The 19,282-nt window shown below is 38.0% G+C and overlaps 1 protein-coding gene across 17 annotated transcripts in view; it reads right to left on the reverse strand.

The window, feature by feature from the left end:
• The window catches only part of LOC127152700 (teneurin-3), a 589,677-nt gene that overhangs the window by 93,557 nt on the left and 476,838 nt on the right, over positions 1-19,282 (reverse strand). For all 17 annotated transcript variants that reach the window (XM_051093627.1, XM_051093698.1, XM_051093924.1 and 14 more), the window contains one exon: positions 7,715-7,837. In XM_051093627.1, the coding sequence (XP_050949584.1) occupies positions 7,715-7,837 (123 nt within the window). The remainder of the gene's footprint in view (positions 1-7,714; positions 7,838-19,282) is intronic.

A 19,282-nucleotide genomic window follows, 5' to 3' on the forward strand; every position in this document is an offset into this window, starting at 1 on the left:
GCAGATTTGACGTCTCTTTATGACTTTCAGAAAAGTCACTTGAGCAGTTTTTAATTCACTGAAGCCTGTGGAAGAGTGTCTGCGTGTGCATTAGGGAAAGTGGTGGTATATTCATTAGGAGAATGTGAGAGAGTGTCACGCTCGGCTCTCTTAGTTGCTGCAGCGGGACTGAATACAGAGCTGCGCAGATGATTTGTTTAAAAATGGTGCAGCACATAAATAAGGCCCCATGAAACATTGCTAAATGCAATGTTAGGTTCCACCTCTAGGCACCAGAGATAAAAAGCGAGATAAAATTCAGTTTTAAGAGCAAGGCTACAGCTTTCGTACATCTGTGTGAGGATGGTGAAGTCTCTGAAGGGTGTGTGTTTGAATACAAAGCAGTCAGAACCAGTGGAACACTAAATTATTTCCTGAAAATAAAAATGACTGGTCTACTTTCATTTTTCAGTGTTTATGGAAATCAATCTTCTAAAAAAAATAACAGCGAGTCCTCATATGCTAATGACATTCCCTACAGTCCTAGTCACATACAAACACACACACATACACCTCTGAAGTGAGGCAAGCAATCTAAAGCACATCCTGTCATTTAGGAAGGAGAATGCACTGAGGCTATTGTCCCTGCTTTGAAAACACACACATACACACACGCACACATACACAAGGAGGTACACGGAGCACTTGAAGCTCTTTTATGGAGTGAGTGCTTTTAGGTCAGCTGTCTCTCAAAGAAAGGTGAACTGCAGATGACAACAGCAGCACCTTCAGTTATTACCTGCTCTTTCTTCACTGGAAAAGAAGAGACAGACAAATGAGTGAGTGTGTGTATGTATTTCAAAGGGTCTACAGCAGGTATGTAAGTCAAACTTTGCTGCGTGTGATGTATGCTCAGTCTGTCAGTAAGAATATGCATCTGTGTGGATTTGCTACGGCTCTATTCATGTGTCTGTGTGTGGGCAGCTTTTCTATCCTTGTGGGCATGAAATGTCTGAAAATCCCACTAGAAACACAATAAAACCTGACAAAACCAGCTAGCGGGGACATCCTTGTGAGCATAAATGGTTCATGAAAGAGCTAAATATGTCTAAATGTGTCTTAATAAAAGAAAATTCTATAAGACATTTACAGATAGAGGTCGTGGTTAGTCTGTATTTATAGTTATACAGCAGTAAGTTTCAGTTCATTTGACTGGATAAGAACTGATTTCTTATTTACGGAGGAAAATAACTGAGAGTATAACTGTGCTGATTTCTATTTAAAGGGGGCATAGGATGAAAAGTTCACTTTTTCATGTTGTTTGAACATTAATGTGTGTTGGCAGTGTATGTACAAATATACCCTATAATGATAAAAATCCATGCTGTGGTTTTTAATTAATCTGTAAAAATAATATCCCCTTTTTCAAATCGAGCAATTCTCAGATGCCTGTTGGTGTGACCACTCCCACGATAGTTGATTGACATGAGCGTCTTATCTCAGATCAGCTGTAACAGTCTGACCTCCATTGTTTTGATGCTGGAGCAGGGATGTAAGTTAGACAAGAATATCTTTGATTGAGCGATTGAGGTGTTGTGTTGCTGGATGTAAAAATGAACATAAGTGGTTGTCATTTACTCCCAACATCTGAGCCGCTGAAGATGCAGTGGATTACATTTGTTTGTGAATGGAATATGCCTCCCGATCTACATAAATGCATCTATGTTCACACAAATCATTCGTGATCCAGCCTTACGTACAGCAGAAGTGAGTATAAGGAGTTTTTTATGAATCTCTGCAATCACCTTTCCTAATAATGTGCTAGTTAGCAAGTTTCGCAGCTAAACGCGCTAAATGCAGCTAAAGTAAACAATCTCTCGGAGCAGCTCGTCACGCCACAGAGAGAAGAGAGGGGGCGGGGCGAGCAGAGCTCATCTGCATTTGAAGGAACACTCCCTCAGAATGGGATGATTTTTGCAGAGCTGATTTTGGCAAGGTAAAAAGGGTATTGTTTTACACAACCATTGAGAATTTTTAACCAAAGTATATTATAGACTTTTCATTAAGACCCTAAAGAATCATATCAACTTGTGGAAAATGGGCATCCGATGACCCCTTTAAAATAAAATAAGTACATTAGTTTTTTTTTTCTATTAAAACTACAATAAATACTATTCTATTGATTAAAAAAAGTATTCCACGAAAATTTTAAGCAGCACAACGTTTTCAACATTGAAAATAATAATAAATATGTCTTGAGCATCAAATCAGCATATTAACATTAGGATCATGTGACACTAAAGACTGGAGTGATGGCTACTGAAAATTTGGAATCAATATGAATATATTACATTTTAAAATATAGATATAAAAAATATATCCAAAAACTGTATTTTTCACTGTATTTTTGACCTAAAATACGTCTATGAGGTATGCTTCAAAACATGCTAAAGGCCAAAACTCTACACTGGAAAAAATTATTTTAATGGTAAAAGACTGTAAAAATGCTACAGTAAAAATCTATTAATTAGTTAACGGTCAGTTCCCTTCTATATACGGTGAAAAACTGTATTGGTCATTACATAAAATGTGACGGTAATATACAGTTTTTGGAAGTGTACTGTAAAAAATGGCTGTGAATTTAACAGTAAAAAACTGTGAAAATACTACAGTAAAAACCTGTAAAATGGTTAACGGGAGGTTCCCCAACTATATGTGGTGAAAAAACTGTATTGAACATTGTATGAAATGTAATTTTACAGTAGTATACACTTTTCGGAAGTGAAAATAGAATGTAAAATTTACAGTGGATAACCATAAATTCCCAACATTACATTTTTTTTATTTGATGTTTGTTTGTTTTTTTTAATTAACTGTTTCTTATCAGATTTTTCTTGTCAGTTTTGTGCATTAGGATTATATGTTACACCTAATATTGTTACATTTATTAAGTTTATTGCATTATTTCACTTATATGTGTGTTACCATGATAGCTTTTAGTGTTTGTGTGAATGACACTGTGCACCTTCTATATATTAGTACAGTGGTTCTCAACTCCAGTCCTTGGGGCCCACTGCTCTGTATGTTTCTGAATCTGACACACTCAGTTCAGTTCATGGATCTTTCTCCTAACGAACTGATGACCTGAATCAGGTGCGTTAAATGAGGGAGACACACAAAATGTGCAGAGCAGTGGGCCCCGAGGACTGGAGTTGAGAACCACTGTATTAGTATTTAAAAGTTGCTTGTGATGGGCTTCGGTTCATCATGCGATTTTTCTCATGAACGCCTGCTTTTGGTGGTTATCAGATTTCAGTTCTTCCATAGGTTGGTATATTAACATCATTTCAGTTAATGAATTTATGGTATTTAAATATAAATTTAAGTTAAACCTGTAAAATCTAAAGTGTTGCTACCGTATGTTAACCGAAATCGCCAGACTGCAGTTTTTGCTCTGCTGCCTGTGTGTATATGTGACATGTCCTTCAGACAGCAGCGGTGGTGTTGGAGGGCATGCACGCACAGATCAAGGTTAACTGAAGGAGGTGGGGGTGTTAGCTGCTGTCTGTATTGATTGAGAGTAAACTGTGTGATTGTACGCATTGCTGATGGCTTCATTAACTAGCTGCTCTTCTACTGGACCCCCCTCATCCTGTCTGGCCCTCACAGCAGACTAAAGACCCACCGCTGGAAGCTTCTGCCATAGCAAATTCTCCTGGCCTGTTAACACATTAACATTCCCCTGCACTCAGTGGCATACAAATTTTCATTTCTTTCAATGAGAAAGGGAAAAAAGCGAGGTGGGGGCTTGCGCTAGGAAACAAAAGACTGACTATGCTGAATGCAAATTCTGCTCAAATAAATGTAACCTGATTGTGTCACTGCTGCTTAAGGGGAGATGAATGACTTCCCCTTGCTGCGTAACTAAACAGCCACTGACGCCTTTATAACTGCATCACAATCAATTTACCTGCAATTTATGACCAATTGATAAAAGCACATTCAATTTCTTAACTCTGCTGATGACAAATAGACAATATAGAGAGTGAAAATGTCCTATAGCTGATGCCGAAACGTCCTGATCTAATGCTACATCGCTGCAAGTGTGGACACGTCCATCACCTCAAGAACAAACACATTACTGTAAGGAGCATCATCATAATGGCCTTCAAACATACGGCCATCCATCTTCACAGCATGAGTGTGTGTCCCTCTGCGAGTGTCTGAGTGCTTGAATTAGTACTTAAGTGAGGGAGACCTTGTGGGAATACACCTGCCGGTGGGTGGGAGAAAGTGATAGTGCCTATTTCTGTGAGGTTATTTATTTCTTATTGTATTTGTTATTTAGCATATGCTGTTTATCATAAGCTCTTACACTGTGTTGACAAGCTAAAAGCAACTCTTGCATTTTAATATAAGCTGTATTCTCGTAATCTGCCACAATTTAGCTCCGCCCACAGTGAAATCTTATTGGTTTCTGCAAAGCAACACTATATATAGAGCTCATTAATGCCCACCCACTTTTTCAGCAGTGATCATTTGGTATTTTTTTCCATTTATTTACCTCATACGGATTTTAAAAAATTCTTTGTTAAAGCATTATAAGCCATTAACCAAGCCAACCAGCTATAAAGTGAATTACAACATTACAAACTTTCATTGGAAGTTTAAAGAATATAGACCAATTTGGAGTAGACTTCACAGTTACGTCACTTGCAGCTGTGTGCGCTTTGTGGGAGCACAAAAAAAATGGTTTGTTGAAGTGAAACGGGTAAAATCCATGGAATAAGAGAAAAAAATACTGACATCAAAGATGGCCATTTTTATTCTTTTTGGCATAGTTTCCATAGACTGGCACTTAAAAGCTGGCATTTCCTCCACCAGACAGGCTCCGCCCACAAAAAAGTCATCACTGTTTGCAAACACAGATTTGGACTATACTTAACGGCTTTAATGAGGGAAAGAACTACATTGAAGCATTGTGAATGACAATCTAATTGAAAAAGATGATGAAATACAAAACTATTAACTTTAAGTTGTAGATTATATCTATAGAAATAATATATTTTACATTTATTGCAAAATATGCATTTGAATTTGCATATTTTGCACTCTCTGACTAGTGGAATTTTCTGTAGAGCATCATGGGTAATGTAGTTTGTCATCACAAATTCCACTGTTAAACATGATTTTTTTAAAAATAAGTTGAAATTATGTAAACTGATGGCTTAAAAAAAAAAAAAAAAGCAAATAGCCGACCATCAAGTAATAACCTTGGGAGCTCACAACAGATCTGTCTTTAAAGGTTTATAAGTTAGCATTAAAAATCCTATTCCCTTTGAAGAAAATGAATGTTTTTTCTATTTCCTAACCAACTGTTGCACTCTATTTAACATTTATAATATTTAAAAACATTTAAAAATATGTAAATGCACCAGTAAAGGTAGACAGAATGCCTCCAGGTATTATGGCACTTGACTATGGAGATTAAAAATTGAAAAAAATATTTTTTTTTTTTTTTTTGTTTGTTTGTTTACTTTGTCATGTTATGTTTCTAATTCAGCTGAAAAACCAATCACCTAGAGTTTGACCCCACAGTCTGTGTGTTGCGAGCGTGTTTTGTGAATTTTAGTGCAGACAGACTTGGTAAAGTCTCTGCTATTTATGTATCAGTGAATATATTTGGTAAGTAAGCACTTTCCTTTGTGAGATGCATGTACTGTGGATCAGTGGCAGTCAGTGTTTGGGACTGATAGCCGTATTTTATCACAACAGGTGTTCAGGACACCTTACAGCTTGCAAGAGTGTATTGAATACTGTCTGTATGAACGAATAACTGAAGTCAGACCTCTGTTCTATTCTCACCGTGGTAACCATAGTGACAGTAAATATCAAAGACGGTGACTTCTGTAACACCGGCATGTCTTTTCGCAATTGACATGGTGTTATTTAATAAACAAGTCGAAGTGCGAGCTCATCCGTGAAATCTTAATTAACCGACAACGACTTTCAGTTTTTAACGAACGCAGCATCTGGGTCACGACCAGACCACAAAACTGATGAGAGCAGATCTGGAAAAAAAGACAATGACTGGATCAAAAACCCTCAGATGAAATATGTATCTACAGCATTTTTCTTTGTTTTTAAAACAGCAAAACCCTATAACACAGCAGCACTGTATGACATGATACACTTGAGAAGTGATAATGTAAGATGTGACAGTTTTTATTTGATTAATTTTTTTAATTAAAAAACAAATATCCACCAATGGGAAAAGAAAACTGAATTTAATTCAAAAGGAAAACAAGTTTATTTTTCTTCCTCCAGTGGAAGATATTTTCATGTATTTTAAGAATAAACTCATGTAATTTTGATAAATTTCCCAGAAAACAAGACTTAATATCTTATGACACTTTGCCTCAAGCAAATGTATCTTGATTTAAAGTAATTTGAAGTTGGCATGAAATTAAATCTGTTTCTTTTTTCTCTATTGTTAACAGCTCATCCATGTATGCTTAATTAAAAAAAAAAAAATAAAAAAAATGTTTTTTCATTTAATCAAAATCCAGTTAAAATGACATACTTCCTTCTATTAACGTATGCTCATTTCAAAATCCATTTAACAACCAATGCTCAGAACCAAGTCCCCACTCTGTTTTTATTTATTTATTATTTTTTGACTGGAAAACAAGACAAACATGTTTAAACTGTTCAAGAAATTCACTTTTTGTAGTGAGACTAATAGTAGTCCAACATTTGCACAGCAAAGGTTTACTGAACTCACTCTTAAAATGCAGGTGTGAATGCTGAAAGTTTAAGTCAATTGGTATTTACATTTATAACCGAACTAAGCATGAATGGAACCGGATTTAGCACTGTAAATCATGACTGACAGCAATTTCTACTGCTGTCTGAGCGTGGCCAATGCGTGTTTCTGAGTGCATGTAAAAATGGCACTCCATTTCACTGGTCAGTAGGTTTGTGTGGCAGCTAATATTAGGGACAGAGTGAATCCTACTTTCAAGAGAGAGAAAGAGATTCTGGGTAGAATGCCAGGACATTTCACAATCCTCACCGGTCTGAAAGGCTCAGACAATCTCAAGAACTCATTTATTGTGCATTCTGCACACACACACAGCCTCTCTTATTCTCCCATTAAAATGCTCTCTTCTTTGAACTCAATATTGTCACCTAAATGTGTTTTTTGGCTCATCGTCCTGATTCCCAGACTGTTCCCGGACGTGTCTGCCACAGCCGTGACAGCCGACACATCAAAGCAGCCGCCTTGATACTGTAAGACTAGTGTCTAAATGCTGAGGAATGTAAGCCTGTTGCTCTCACAAACACAGAGAGGTTTATACTCATCACAGATCACTGAAACCCACATCCGAATGCCAGGAAAGATGGCACGGTGCAAAGAAAATGGTTTTGGAGTGTGTGATTTCCATTCGTGTGTGGGAGTGTTTGTGGGGGGGAGTATGTGGGGGTGTTTGTTTAGCTCGAGTTATGTTTATTTAAGGGAGTGTGGGTCTTCATGGCGGAGGGTCCTAGAGGTGTAGTTGTGTAGGAGTGAGTCTGTTTGGTAATTTTCTCTAGCCTATTACTGTGTGTGTGTTCTCCAGTCTGTTTACTAAATGCAAATGTGTTTTGTACTAGAGAAGGGGCTTGAACAGATTGTGCCTGTGCCATAATATGCATCCGAGCGTGAGTGGGTGCGTGTGCTTTTGACCCTTACTGTTCTCAGTAGACAGGGCAGTAACTGCGTTGGTTGCCGTGGCATCAGATTTGACCTGGCCGTTCTCAAAAGCATAGCCCTCAGTCTCCTGCAGCTGCCAATTCAATCCAAAGAGATGCATGGCTGTGGAGAGAGAAAGACAAGAGAGAAAGAAATTATCACTTAAGAATAAAAAAAACAGGATGCATTGGATTCAGAGAGAATGAAACCACTGTAATAGAATCAAACAAAGCCTGGCCCTGTAAAACTACATTTACTAAAACCTAAGTTTATGATTTCCTTCAATGTCTAAGGGTACTTTATTGTCCGACGGGATAACTGTAGGTGTGATGACTTAAAGTAACAGCACATCTTTTTATAATAAGAAATATGATTAATAACTTATTCATACAGTTCAAAATGAGTGGGTTTCATGCTAACGATATCAACACAAAATATCAACAATAGTAATGATGATGCTTCCCATTGTAAACACCACTAGTAAAAGGAAAAAGCTCATCATTTTTTTTTTAAGAATATTGCAGTATATATTATAAATGATTAATCCATGCACATCATTATTTTTTTTTAACTCTTGTGCCTTTCTAATCTTTAATCAAAAACATTAACGTCCCCTGCCCCTCAGAACATCATCTCTTCCTTGACGATGTGTACACAGGCGCAGGACAATAAAACTGTCTTACAACCAGACAAGTTTCAATCCCTCTCCTCCAGCAACCTGTCACTCACATGAAACGATCGCATAAATTAGCAAATGACAATGAATTAACAATCCAATCAATTCCTGACGGACAAAATCAAGAACTGCTCTACATTTTGTCTTGTTCCAAAAGCTGTTTTACTCTGAAATACATCACAATAGTGAAGAAAAGTCAGCTGCAATCAGTGCTGGTGGTAACGCAATACAAGTAACCTGAGTTACGTAATCAGATTACTTTTTGAAGTAACTAGTAATGCATTACTTTTTTTTTTAACTTATAGTAATACTTACATTTTTATTAAAGTTGAAGTCCACTTCCAGAACAAAGATTTACAGATGTCTGTATGTTTTTTAAATAAAAAAACATTTCAGCATTTTTCTCCATATAGTGGACTTCTATGGTGCCCCGAGTTTGAACTTCCAAAATGCAGTTTAAATGCGGCTCCAAACGATCCCAAATGCGGTTGTAAACGATCCCAGCCGAGGAAGAAGGGTCTTACCTAGCGAAATGATTGGTTATTTTCATAAAGATAATACAATTTCTATACAATTTTTAATGTCAAACGCTCGTCTTGTTTTACTCTGTTTTTTTCCAGTTCATGACAGTTAGGGTGTATTGAAAAACTCCCATCTCACATTCTCCCTCAACTTTAAAATCGTCCTATATCGCCGGTTTACCTTTTTTGTTAAGGATGTTTGATCTTCTGTGCATGTTCACTTTGCATAGACTGGGTCGGTACTTCTGCAGCGATGTAGGATGATTTTGAAATGATTTTTGAAGTTGAAGGAGAAAATAAATTTGGAGTTTTTCGACATACCCTTACTGTCTTGAGCCAGAATACACAGAGTTCAAGCAGAGCAAAACAAGATGAGCGTTTGAGATTAAAATTTTTTATTATTTTTATGAAAATAACCGATCGTTTCGCTAGATAAGACCCTTCTTTCTCGGCTGGGATCATTTACAACTGCATTTGGGATCATTTGAAGCCGCATTTTGGAAGTTCAACCTCGGGGCACCATAGCAAAAAAGGGGACAGGGCTGCTTGTCTTCCTAGTTCAGTTGAAATTACATCAACACATGGCATAACGCTGCGTGTTTCAAAGCACTTCAGTGGACCTTTAAAGGTAACTTTCCCCAACACTGGTTGCAATTATCAATTCATGGCAACTTTAAAGATAAATTCTAACAAACGTTGTCAAAAACTAATCACAGAGATGCTGTGTAATCCCCTAAAATGACCTTTTGAAAGAAGAGCGATTAGAAAACAGCTACATGTCCTGTATTGATTTGTTTGTGCATTATTTTACTAATCAGAACTCTGAACAGTTATTGTTATGTGTCAAGTGAGAATACCAGTTTATTCATCAAAGCTCAACTTTTTTAGTTTAAATGAAGTTCCAACTGTAGGTTCAGGAATCAGGAGGAGCCTAATCATTCAGTTCTGTCAATCATCATTACGAGCCTATATGAGCAGCAGTCATTGCGCCATCCCAGTGACAATTTTTCTGGTATCCCTCCACCTCTTCATCTCCTTCTCTATATCTGTTATTCTCCCTCTATGTAGTGTCACAACTGGGGGGTTGAACTCGGAGCTCAAACTGTGCCTCGGGTTTAAGCCTCCGTTGAGGACAGCAAGCCAAATTCGTTTACCATTAACATCAGGACTGGCAAACTCGTGAAATAGCTCTAAGATGGTATTGTAGCCTCAGCTGATGAATTTGTTATTAGTGATTGGAAAGACTGCGTGGCTGTGCTGTGGAGTAATATGTTTAGACAGCTGCTTTGGCTGTCTTATTTCACTTGTTCCTGAAATGTCTGAATGTTCTTACCATTCAAACCGTGCTATGAATTCAAGGTTTCGAAAATCACACTTGGCCTGTATATCTGTGACACAAGATTCAGTTCAGGTGTGGCTGGAAACAAAACTGACTACATTTCGGGCTGGGTTTGCCAAACATTCTTTTCACGGATTTTGCAAAAGGTCCCTGTGGGTAGCATGACGACCTGGGTGAATCAGCACCCATTTCAGCATGTTTTGTTTCCCTAGTGATGCCTCTAAAAAACATTCTTGGAAAGGTCACAGAGGATAGTGTGCAATCTGTAGGATTTTGTAGAAACGAAGCCATCAAGAGGCCCGATCCTTATATGGGGAACCAGCTGGCTGTAAACTGAGAGGAAGTACAGCAAAATGTCAAGGGGCTGACAAAAATACTGCTCAAACATACAGTACTTGTAACAGAGGAATAGGTGGGTTATTCATTTTGCAGACACTGAGGAAAACACCGCAGTGATTTCTGGAAGCTTTCTCCATTTCAATCTTAACCCTACCTGGATCAAACCCATAACATTTATATTGTCATCCCAGAGCCTTAAAGGGATAGTTCACCCAAAAATTAAGTTTCTGTCATTTATGTGATTCAAAACAAGAACACTGCTCTTTTTATATTGAAAACACAGTAACACTTTAGTATAGGAAACAAATCTCACTATTAACTAGTTACTTATTAGGATGCCTATTATTAACATATTAGCTGTTTTTTAGGACTTATGAAGCCCCTATTCTGCATGATCATACTCTACATCCCTAATCCTACCTGAACTTAACAACTACCTTATCTCATTTTCTCCTCCAACTTCAGAATCGTCCTACATTGCTGTTTTACCTATCCTCTTTGCATGTTCGCTTTGTAAACACTGGGTCGGTACTTCTACAGCGATGTAGGACGATTTTGAAGTTGAAGGAGAAAATGATACGTGAGTTTTTCGACCTACCCTAACTGTATTGAACCGGAGGTACACAGACTACAGATGCACAACGCAGAGCTAGACAAGACGAGCATTTGAGGTTAAAAAGTATATAAATTGTAATTTTTTTTAAATAAAATAAATCATTTTACTAGATAAGGTCCTTCTTCTTCAGCACTCTTTGAAGCTGCATTTAAACTGCATTTTGGAAGTTCAAACTCACGGAAGTCCTATAAAAGTCCACTATATGGAGAACATTCCTGAAATGTTTTCCTCGAAAAAAACAATTTCTTTATGACTGAAGAAAGAAAGACATGAACGTCTTGATGACAAGGGGGTGAGTAAATTATCTGTAAATTTTTGTTCTGGAAGTGAACTTTTCCTTTAATAAGCAGCAAATTAGGAGTTTATTGAGGCAAAAGCTGTAGTTAATGATTTGCTAATAGCGAGAACTGGACCTTAAAATAAAGTGTGACCGCAAACACATGAAAAACGAAATGATATTTCTGTGAGAAAAACAGAGAAAAATTAATCTCATATATCTCAATCACAGATTTGAGTATGTCTACGCATAAATCAGATTCGAGAGCTACAGTATTGCAGAGGACAATATTATAAGTGACTTCATTTCAGTCTGTTTATCACACAAAACCATATTATCAGCTTCAGAAGATTATCATATAGTACTTTTATGATACGCATTTGGAGCTGAAACACCTGTCGTCTCTGTATGCATTCATTGTATAGCAAAAAGCAGCAAGACAATCCCTCAAACAATTTTAGCATTCAGCAGAAGACAGTAATTCATACAAGTTTGAATCAACATGAGTGTGAATAAAATATATTTTCAGGTTTGCCTGAACAATTACTTTAACTACAACGCTATTTACAGCCTTAATCTAGTGGTAATTATGATGTCCCTGAGATTTGTGATATCATTAGTTGGTTTTGTCTTGCATTAGTATGAGAATCTCATAGGAGATACAGTATATGGGTCCTTGTATGTATGTGTGTGTGGTAGCTGTGCTGAGGTGGGCTGCTCTGAGGGGACAGGCTGATCCTCTCTCTGAGTAACAGCAGTGTTAGCTGCAGACGTTGGCTCTAATAAAGGTAATTTAGACCTGCCAACAACCCCCACTGGGTCTCTTCATGCCCCCAGAGCACACACACAACCTCCCCACATAAATCATTCTCTCTGTGCTGTGTGTTTACTTGTGTGCGTAAAAGTTTCTTACGTGTGCTTGTTATCTGGAATTGTAGGCTTTACTAGTATTCCTGAAATGCGTAGATAAAGCTCTCCAGCTTGTTGTAATTGTCCAACGACATAGAGCGCTAATGAGAAGGATGAAGACGTAGAGAGAGCTGAGGTGCGACAGAGTTTCATTAAAGTATTTGAGCAGTAATTGGCTTATAAAAATCCTTAAGCTCATCCTCCAAACTCTTGCCATATCTTTCTGTCTGGTCTTCTCTCGCTCTTTCTCTCTCATTAAATTAGATACCCGCTGGGTCGGCCCGTTCGCGGAGCAGCCGACGTCCAGCACTTTGACCTTAGTGGAAGCAGGGGGTTATGGGAGAGTGGGCGGTATTGACTTCTCCGGCAGAAAGACGGCCACCCCCTGCTGATCTGATCGAGCCGCTCGCCGACACACTTTTGAGCAGGCTGCTCCATTAACTTTCGGCTTCGCAAACGAGGAATGAATATGGAAGTGCAAAGTTTTTCACCTCTGTATCGGATTCTTATTGTTAATGAAACTTGATGGTCAACTTGATTCGCTTGCAACATCTAGTAGTAAAACTATAGTGTGATGAATAAATAATCTTTAAGAGAAGATAGAAGGACGCCGCGCTCGGATTTAAGAGCCGCAGGGCATTCGGGAACCATCATGCATGTGTATGGAACACATCCAGGCTATTAGAATACAAATGCGCCAAGTGCAAAATAAAAAAGCGTCTAGTTCTCTCAGCTGACAAAGAATGTAAATTGGCTGTTAGGTTTTTTTCCTCATTCTCTTTCCCTCGGTTGTCTCGCGAGTGCTAAAACAGCTAAAGGTGGGCGAGATCATGGGAGGTGGATCGCTTTGTTGATGAGCCCTGGGAACGGAGAGCGATGAATGATAAAGTAAGCTTCCAAAAAAGACCAATTCTACATGGGGTGAATGGAGAGAGAGAAACAGGGCAATGGAGGGAAGCACAATGCCTGATCAGTTTGGAAGTGGGCCGCTACCGCCTCAGGTGTGTTAGGAATGAGTACATGAATGAATAAGAGAGGAAGGAGAAAGAGAGTTTTCACCAGGGCAGGGTGCACTTACCACAGAGTGGTAAGAATTACAGTTGAACTCAATGCAAGGCAACTTATACGAGGCAGGACTGGCGGTTATGTAACCGGTGGGACTCGCAATGCTATCGAGGACCCAGCGACGCTTCATCTTAAAATACAGCTCCTTATTTCTCACTATGTGTCACTTCTGATCATTAGCAAGAGGATGGGGAAACTGGCTTTCTGTGACTCAACGAGAAACTATTTTCAGAATTAGTGGGAGAAAAACAACAGCGAGCAACACCAACAGAACTGAAAAAGAATAAAAACAGCCGTGAACCATTGCATTTAACTGCGCGAGAGACACGCCAATGAATAAAAAAGACTTTCTGCAGCAATAAATCAAGGGCAAAACCAAATGTCCTTCCATCCCTCAGGGTGTTGTGTTGTGAGGAGAGCTGCTGACAGCCTGTCCCCTGAGCATTTCCAAATCACCCACACAAATTACCTCAACGCTCACCGTCCTTATTTACAATCATCAACCAATGGCACCAAAGCTACATTTTTGTATGCCTATTTATAAAGAAAGAATAATTATGTGCATTCAGAAATTTCATCAATGCCAAGAAAAACTTGCTTTTTCGAATTCAGGGTGAACAAGGTATGCAACAGATTATAAAAAATGACTCGGGCTATTAATTATTCCGAAATAATTTAGCAAAAAAACAAACGGGAGGACAAAGCAGCTCGCTAAACTGTGAAAATAAATAAGAGTGCACTGTGGAAAGACTGAGTTAGTATTTTCTCCAGAGTGTCACTACTCATTCACGGAGACGTAGACCGAATGAAAAACACTGCTTGGCTCTGCCTAAATGTAAAATGCTTTTCCGAGGTGCGAAAAGCTGTGAAGTATTTATGAACGGCTTCTCCATCTTTTAAAACAGGACTGAGGAGCTCCTGGCATGCCATGCTTCCTCTGCCTGGTGTTTGGTCCACTGGGGCCCCTTTATGAGTTTCTCCAGCTTTTGGCCTCAATGCTAAGAGCAACGTGTTAGAGGCCGTCAGCACTCTGTTCAGAAGAAGCAACTTGTTCACCGTGGGCATCACTTTGTTTTAAAAAAGAGAATAGTTGAGAGAAGGTGGATGGATGTCTAGGTTGTGAAGCCATGCTTTGCTCATGAATGCAGAAATAATTTAACATGATGTTTTTTCTGTTTTGGTAAATAAATAGTCAGTGTTACTTATTGATTTGGAAAAAACTAAATCTGCAGAAGATGCTGGGAAACCAAAGTATATGCAGGATGCGGACAATTATTCTGAAGAACAATGAAACGAAAACTGCTGAAAAGGCCTACGCTGGCACGAAGGCCTTGTGATACTTCAGTGTTGCTTCAGAACTCCCTTTTCAGTAAAAAAATCTGGTCTCAGGCCTATTCAGTTAACCTGCCGTTCTATTGAGATTTTAGTGGCGGTTAGAGGAGCCTCTCGACATGTTTGAGGCATCTGGGTGAACCTCCATCCAGTATTAAAGCCATCCTCAGAGGATGTGGTATTGATCGGGCATTCATGAAAAATCTCTACGTGGCTATGTTACCCCTGTTGAACAAGGACAGAGGGAGAGAAACCTGCTTTCCGCGTCCTCTGTACGTCTTGTTGTGTGGGTGTGGGCTTATCGGAGATGGCTGGGGTCTGACACACCAGATGGGACTGACAGAGAAGAGGCTCTGGGTTTTCTTAGTAGCTGGAAGAGCTGCTGACGCATAGCGAGCGAGGCATTGTTTGCTGTGTGAAACCAAAGAGGAGGATATGTTCTCCATCTGCAATGCTGACAGTGTGAGACACTGTGAGACCAAGACACTGCATACATTGAACTCGTTTTACTCTAGCTATAAAGCATCCTTGTGCATAATTAAAGACACATCCACCTGGAAAAGAAAAATCGAGTCTTCCGTTTTTTTCAGAAGTTTTCAGTGACAGTTTCCAGTGTTTACGTGATAATTGCGTGGATGTGTTTGTTGTTATTTAAGGTTAGCTTTGTTGCCATGTTTGATTAATTAAATATCACAGTTTTCAGTCTTTTTCAACTATTCAGAGAGGACATTCATTAGGATACTTTTCCATGCAACATCAATTTAGTGTTGCAGTATAATATTTTACTAACCAGTTAGTTGGTGGGGGGTAATTGAGAACGAATGGAGGAAAGTCACATGAGAGGAGGCAATGCCTCCAATGATTATGTTTGGCTGTGATCGGTTAATGCGATAAATCTTGTGTTCGTGCACATTCCGCATTCACGAATCAGTCTGAACGAACAATATAATGGTGTAAATGTGAAGACTAGATCACTAGATCACATTTAGATCACTTTGCTACATTAAAATAAGAGTGTAATAAAATGATAGTGTAAGTTATGTTTAATTTAACCAAGAAAGTGTGACTGTGACATGAATTAACATTTGTAAATTAAATTGTAAATTTGTAAATTGTATTATTTTATGCAACGCAACATAAGAACAAGATGTCAGTCAGCAGTGATCACTTCGCATGATGGAAACACCTTTTGCCTTGCATAAAATAAATGGATTTTATTCGGTATAGTACTGAGTTTATTTTAATTTGATGTTAAACTATGTTCTCTGAAGTCAGTACTGTTTGTTTATGGGCAGGTTTTGGAGTCAGTCAAGACATCTTTTAGCTACGAGTGAAACGCAAAGCCGTGGTCTGAAGTAACTCAGTTACCTCGGCGAACAGCAGCCCTTCAATGGCTCAGATTTCGACGACACACTAGCATGAAAATTTGTGCAATTTATTATTATTATTAGTTTTTTTTACAGAGAACAGTTGAATACACTGAAATTAAAATGCTACTTTTAAATGTTACATTTTTTACGTGTAAAATGCTTGTTAAAGAAGTTAAAATGTATGTAATATTGTAAACTATGCTGTATTCACCCAAATAAATTTAATGTCTTGTATTTGGTCCATGCTTTCTTGCTTAATAATAAATGTTAATCTTTTGATTATTACTGTTGCCTGATTCTGTGTGTTTTTTATAAGTTCCAGTCCATTTTAAGCCAGAAAATAATACTTTTTAAACAATAGTTGACTTAACACAACCAGCATGTGTTCTGTCCAATATTTACCCAGCGCTGGGTTGCCAAATAACCCAAGTTTTGTTGTTTTTAACCCAGCATTTTTTAGAGTGCAGTTCAAAGTTATCTGGTCTTTTAATAAAGTTCTTAAAATCTTAGCACAAAAACATTGGTCTGAATTTTTTTTTTTTTCTAAAACACTGGATGTTCATTTAACATTTTTAATGTTACTACTTGTTTCAGAATGTTTAGAGAACATTCTAAAGTAACATTCCAAACCATAATGTTTGCCAAATGAAAAAATGGAATGTTCTCTTATCATCCGCATAACAAAGAAAGAACAATCAGAAATAAAGTTTTCATAATTTAATGAGAACGTGCAAACCATTCTCATAATATATTTTTGCTAAAAAAGAAAAAAAAGTGGATGAATTTATGCTCCAAAACTCAAAGGCCAGTAATCAAATGAGGCCAGCTCATTTTGTCACTGGCACCGCTGTTTGGAAACTGCTGTGATGTGCGTTTCTAGGGCTCTGCAGGTGGACACTATTCAATTACACTGTCTTGTAAAAAAATATAATTTCGGTACTCTCCTGCGGAAACTCTGGCCTACGTTTAAACGCGCAGGCTTGTTTTCAAGATAACGGTTAATTCCTCAGCTTTAAGTAGTGCTGCTTAAGGATTGTCAAACTCTTTAAGTAGGTCTAACTTATTATTAACCTAAACTTTATTAATTCTGTGCAGTAATTTGGGAGGAACAGAAGTCATTTAGTAAATGAAAACTCATTTGGTAAATCTATCAGCAAGCTCATTTGTGGAAACATCTTGAACAGGAAGAGAAAGTGCTGTAACAATGTTCCATTGTGTATTCCCACAACATCAGTCGTTTGAAATAACAGGTTTTGGAACGCAAATTCGAAGGGATAATGAGGTCTGATAATGAAAGCTGGGACGGGACAAGGAGCAGACACGGATAAAAGAAAGTGAGAAGAAATCTGTTTTCGGGCTAGTTAATGTTTGGCCCCTACAGGGCACTGTCATGATTAGCTCTCCATATATTTCCATAATTTTTGTGATGCTCTTAAATGTCCTGCTGTGTGCATCTTCAGGAATCTTAAAATGCAGTAATGATCAGAGGCGCTAAGGGTCTGGCCACAGACACCCCGCCGCTTGTAAGCAAGACACGCTATCTTCATAACGACGCTGATAATAACTAACAACTTTGTCGTGATAGGACTTTAAAAAACAACATTTCAGAAAGTCACATGACACATTTCTTCCCGCAAACTTTTTACTTTGCACGGACAGGCCAAATGTGCTGATATTATCTCATAAGGCCAGTGCACGTCTAAAAAGACGAAGAAGCAGAATGAAAGAGGTGGTCATTATGGACCAATTATTTTCAGACCCAGGGTGAAAACTCTGTAATCTTTCAGTCTCTCAGGATGGTTGTGATCTCTGCTCTATTAGCAGCTGCACTGACAAAAGCAGCAGACCTGGCTATGGAGTGTCAGTAAATAGCTCTCTGGAAGCTGCTGAACTGTCTCGAATACAGTGGAATAATTAACTCCGAAATGGATTTGGCTTCCTCTCTAAAGAGCAAAATTAGCTTTTGTTATTCAGCCACTCTGCTTGCTGATCACACAGAGAATCCAACTGCTTTCTTTAAACCTGTTGAACACAGCTCTAACGCCGCACTGGCTTTAATACTGTACATCTCGTCAATCCCAGCAGTGAAAAATTCAACTACAAATGACTTCTCTCAACGTGACACAAAAGCGGACAATAATGAAAGGCCACTGACTGAACAAATGCATTCCTATTTGGATGTAAAAGGGACTCACTGATGCCGTCCTCTCATCCCTTTATGACTTTATGATAAAAGAGGGCCACTGGATCTCTACAGCACTGAATAGGTTTGGAGCAATATTGGACTGAGAAAGGAAAAGAAGGGCACTTCATTTCCTCTTATTAACTTTGGAGGCCAGTCTTGACGTCATCAATACAAAGAATTGTGTAGAATTGTGCATGCCTGTGTGTGTTCTCTGTGTCTGATCGCTAGGAGGTGAAAAATGACAATTTCTGCTAATTTAGTCTATTAAGTACAGTTAATTGGATCATATAACATGTTACATAAATGTAATTTATTAGATGTTCTATTACTTTTTTGCTCATCATGTTTTTTACACATCATGTTCTCACAAAGTGAAAAATACACTGCGGAGCGAAGAGGAAACTGACAACACGCCAACAGACAAGACAGAGTAGGTTACTTTTGGCATGAAACAAGGTCTTAGCTTTCAAATTTAATAATTTTTTAAAGATATTCAAACAATCAATACTGTTTTGAGGCTCTTGTGTCGTGAACGGCATGTGATCTGATGGTCTTTTCATATTTACTTAAAGCACAAAATAAACATAAATGAACATCAGAATGCACTTTATTTAAATTGTGGAAATATGTCAATACACACAATTCTTCAAACAATTTAATTCCACCGAAGTTAATCTATTCTCCTGTCTCATTTGTTTGTCAGACAAAATGGCAGATATGATTATGATTAGTCAAGTCGCCTGTCAATCAAGCTCTTTGCGAAGGGTCAATTAAGTTGCATCTGTTTATAATATTTAATGGCCCTGAGCTAACATGAACTAACAATGAATGTGTATTTTTTTAACAAATATAAATAAATTCTGAAATAAATGTGATGTTCATTGTTACTTAATGTTGGTTAACATTAATAGGTTTTATAAAGTCTTGTTTTTTTTTTTA

Source organism: Labeo rohita, chromosome 1 (assembly GCF_022985175.1).
Source record: "Labeo rohita strain BAU-BD-2019 chromosome 1, IGBB_LRoh.1.0, whole genome shotgun sequence".
Classification (NCBI taxonomy): Eukaryota; Metazoa; Chordata; class Actinopteri; order Cypriniformes; family Cyprinidae; genus Labeo; species Labeo rohita.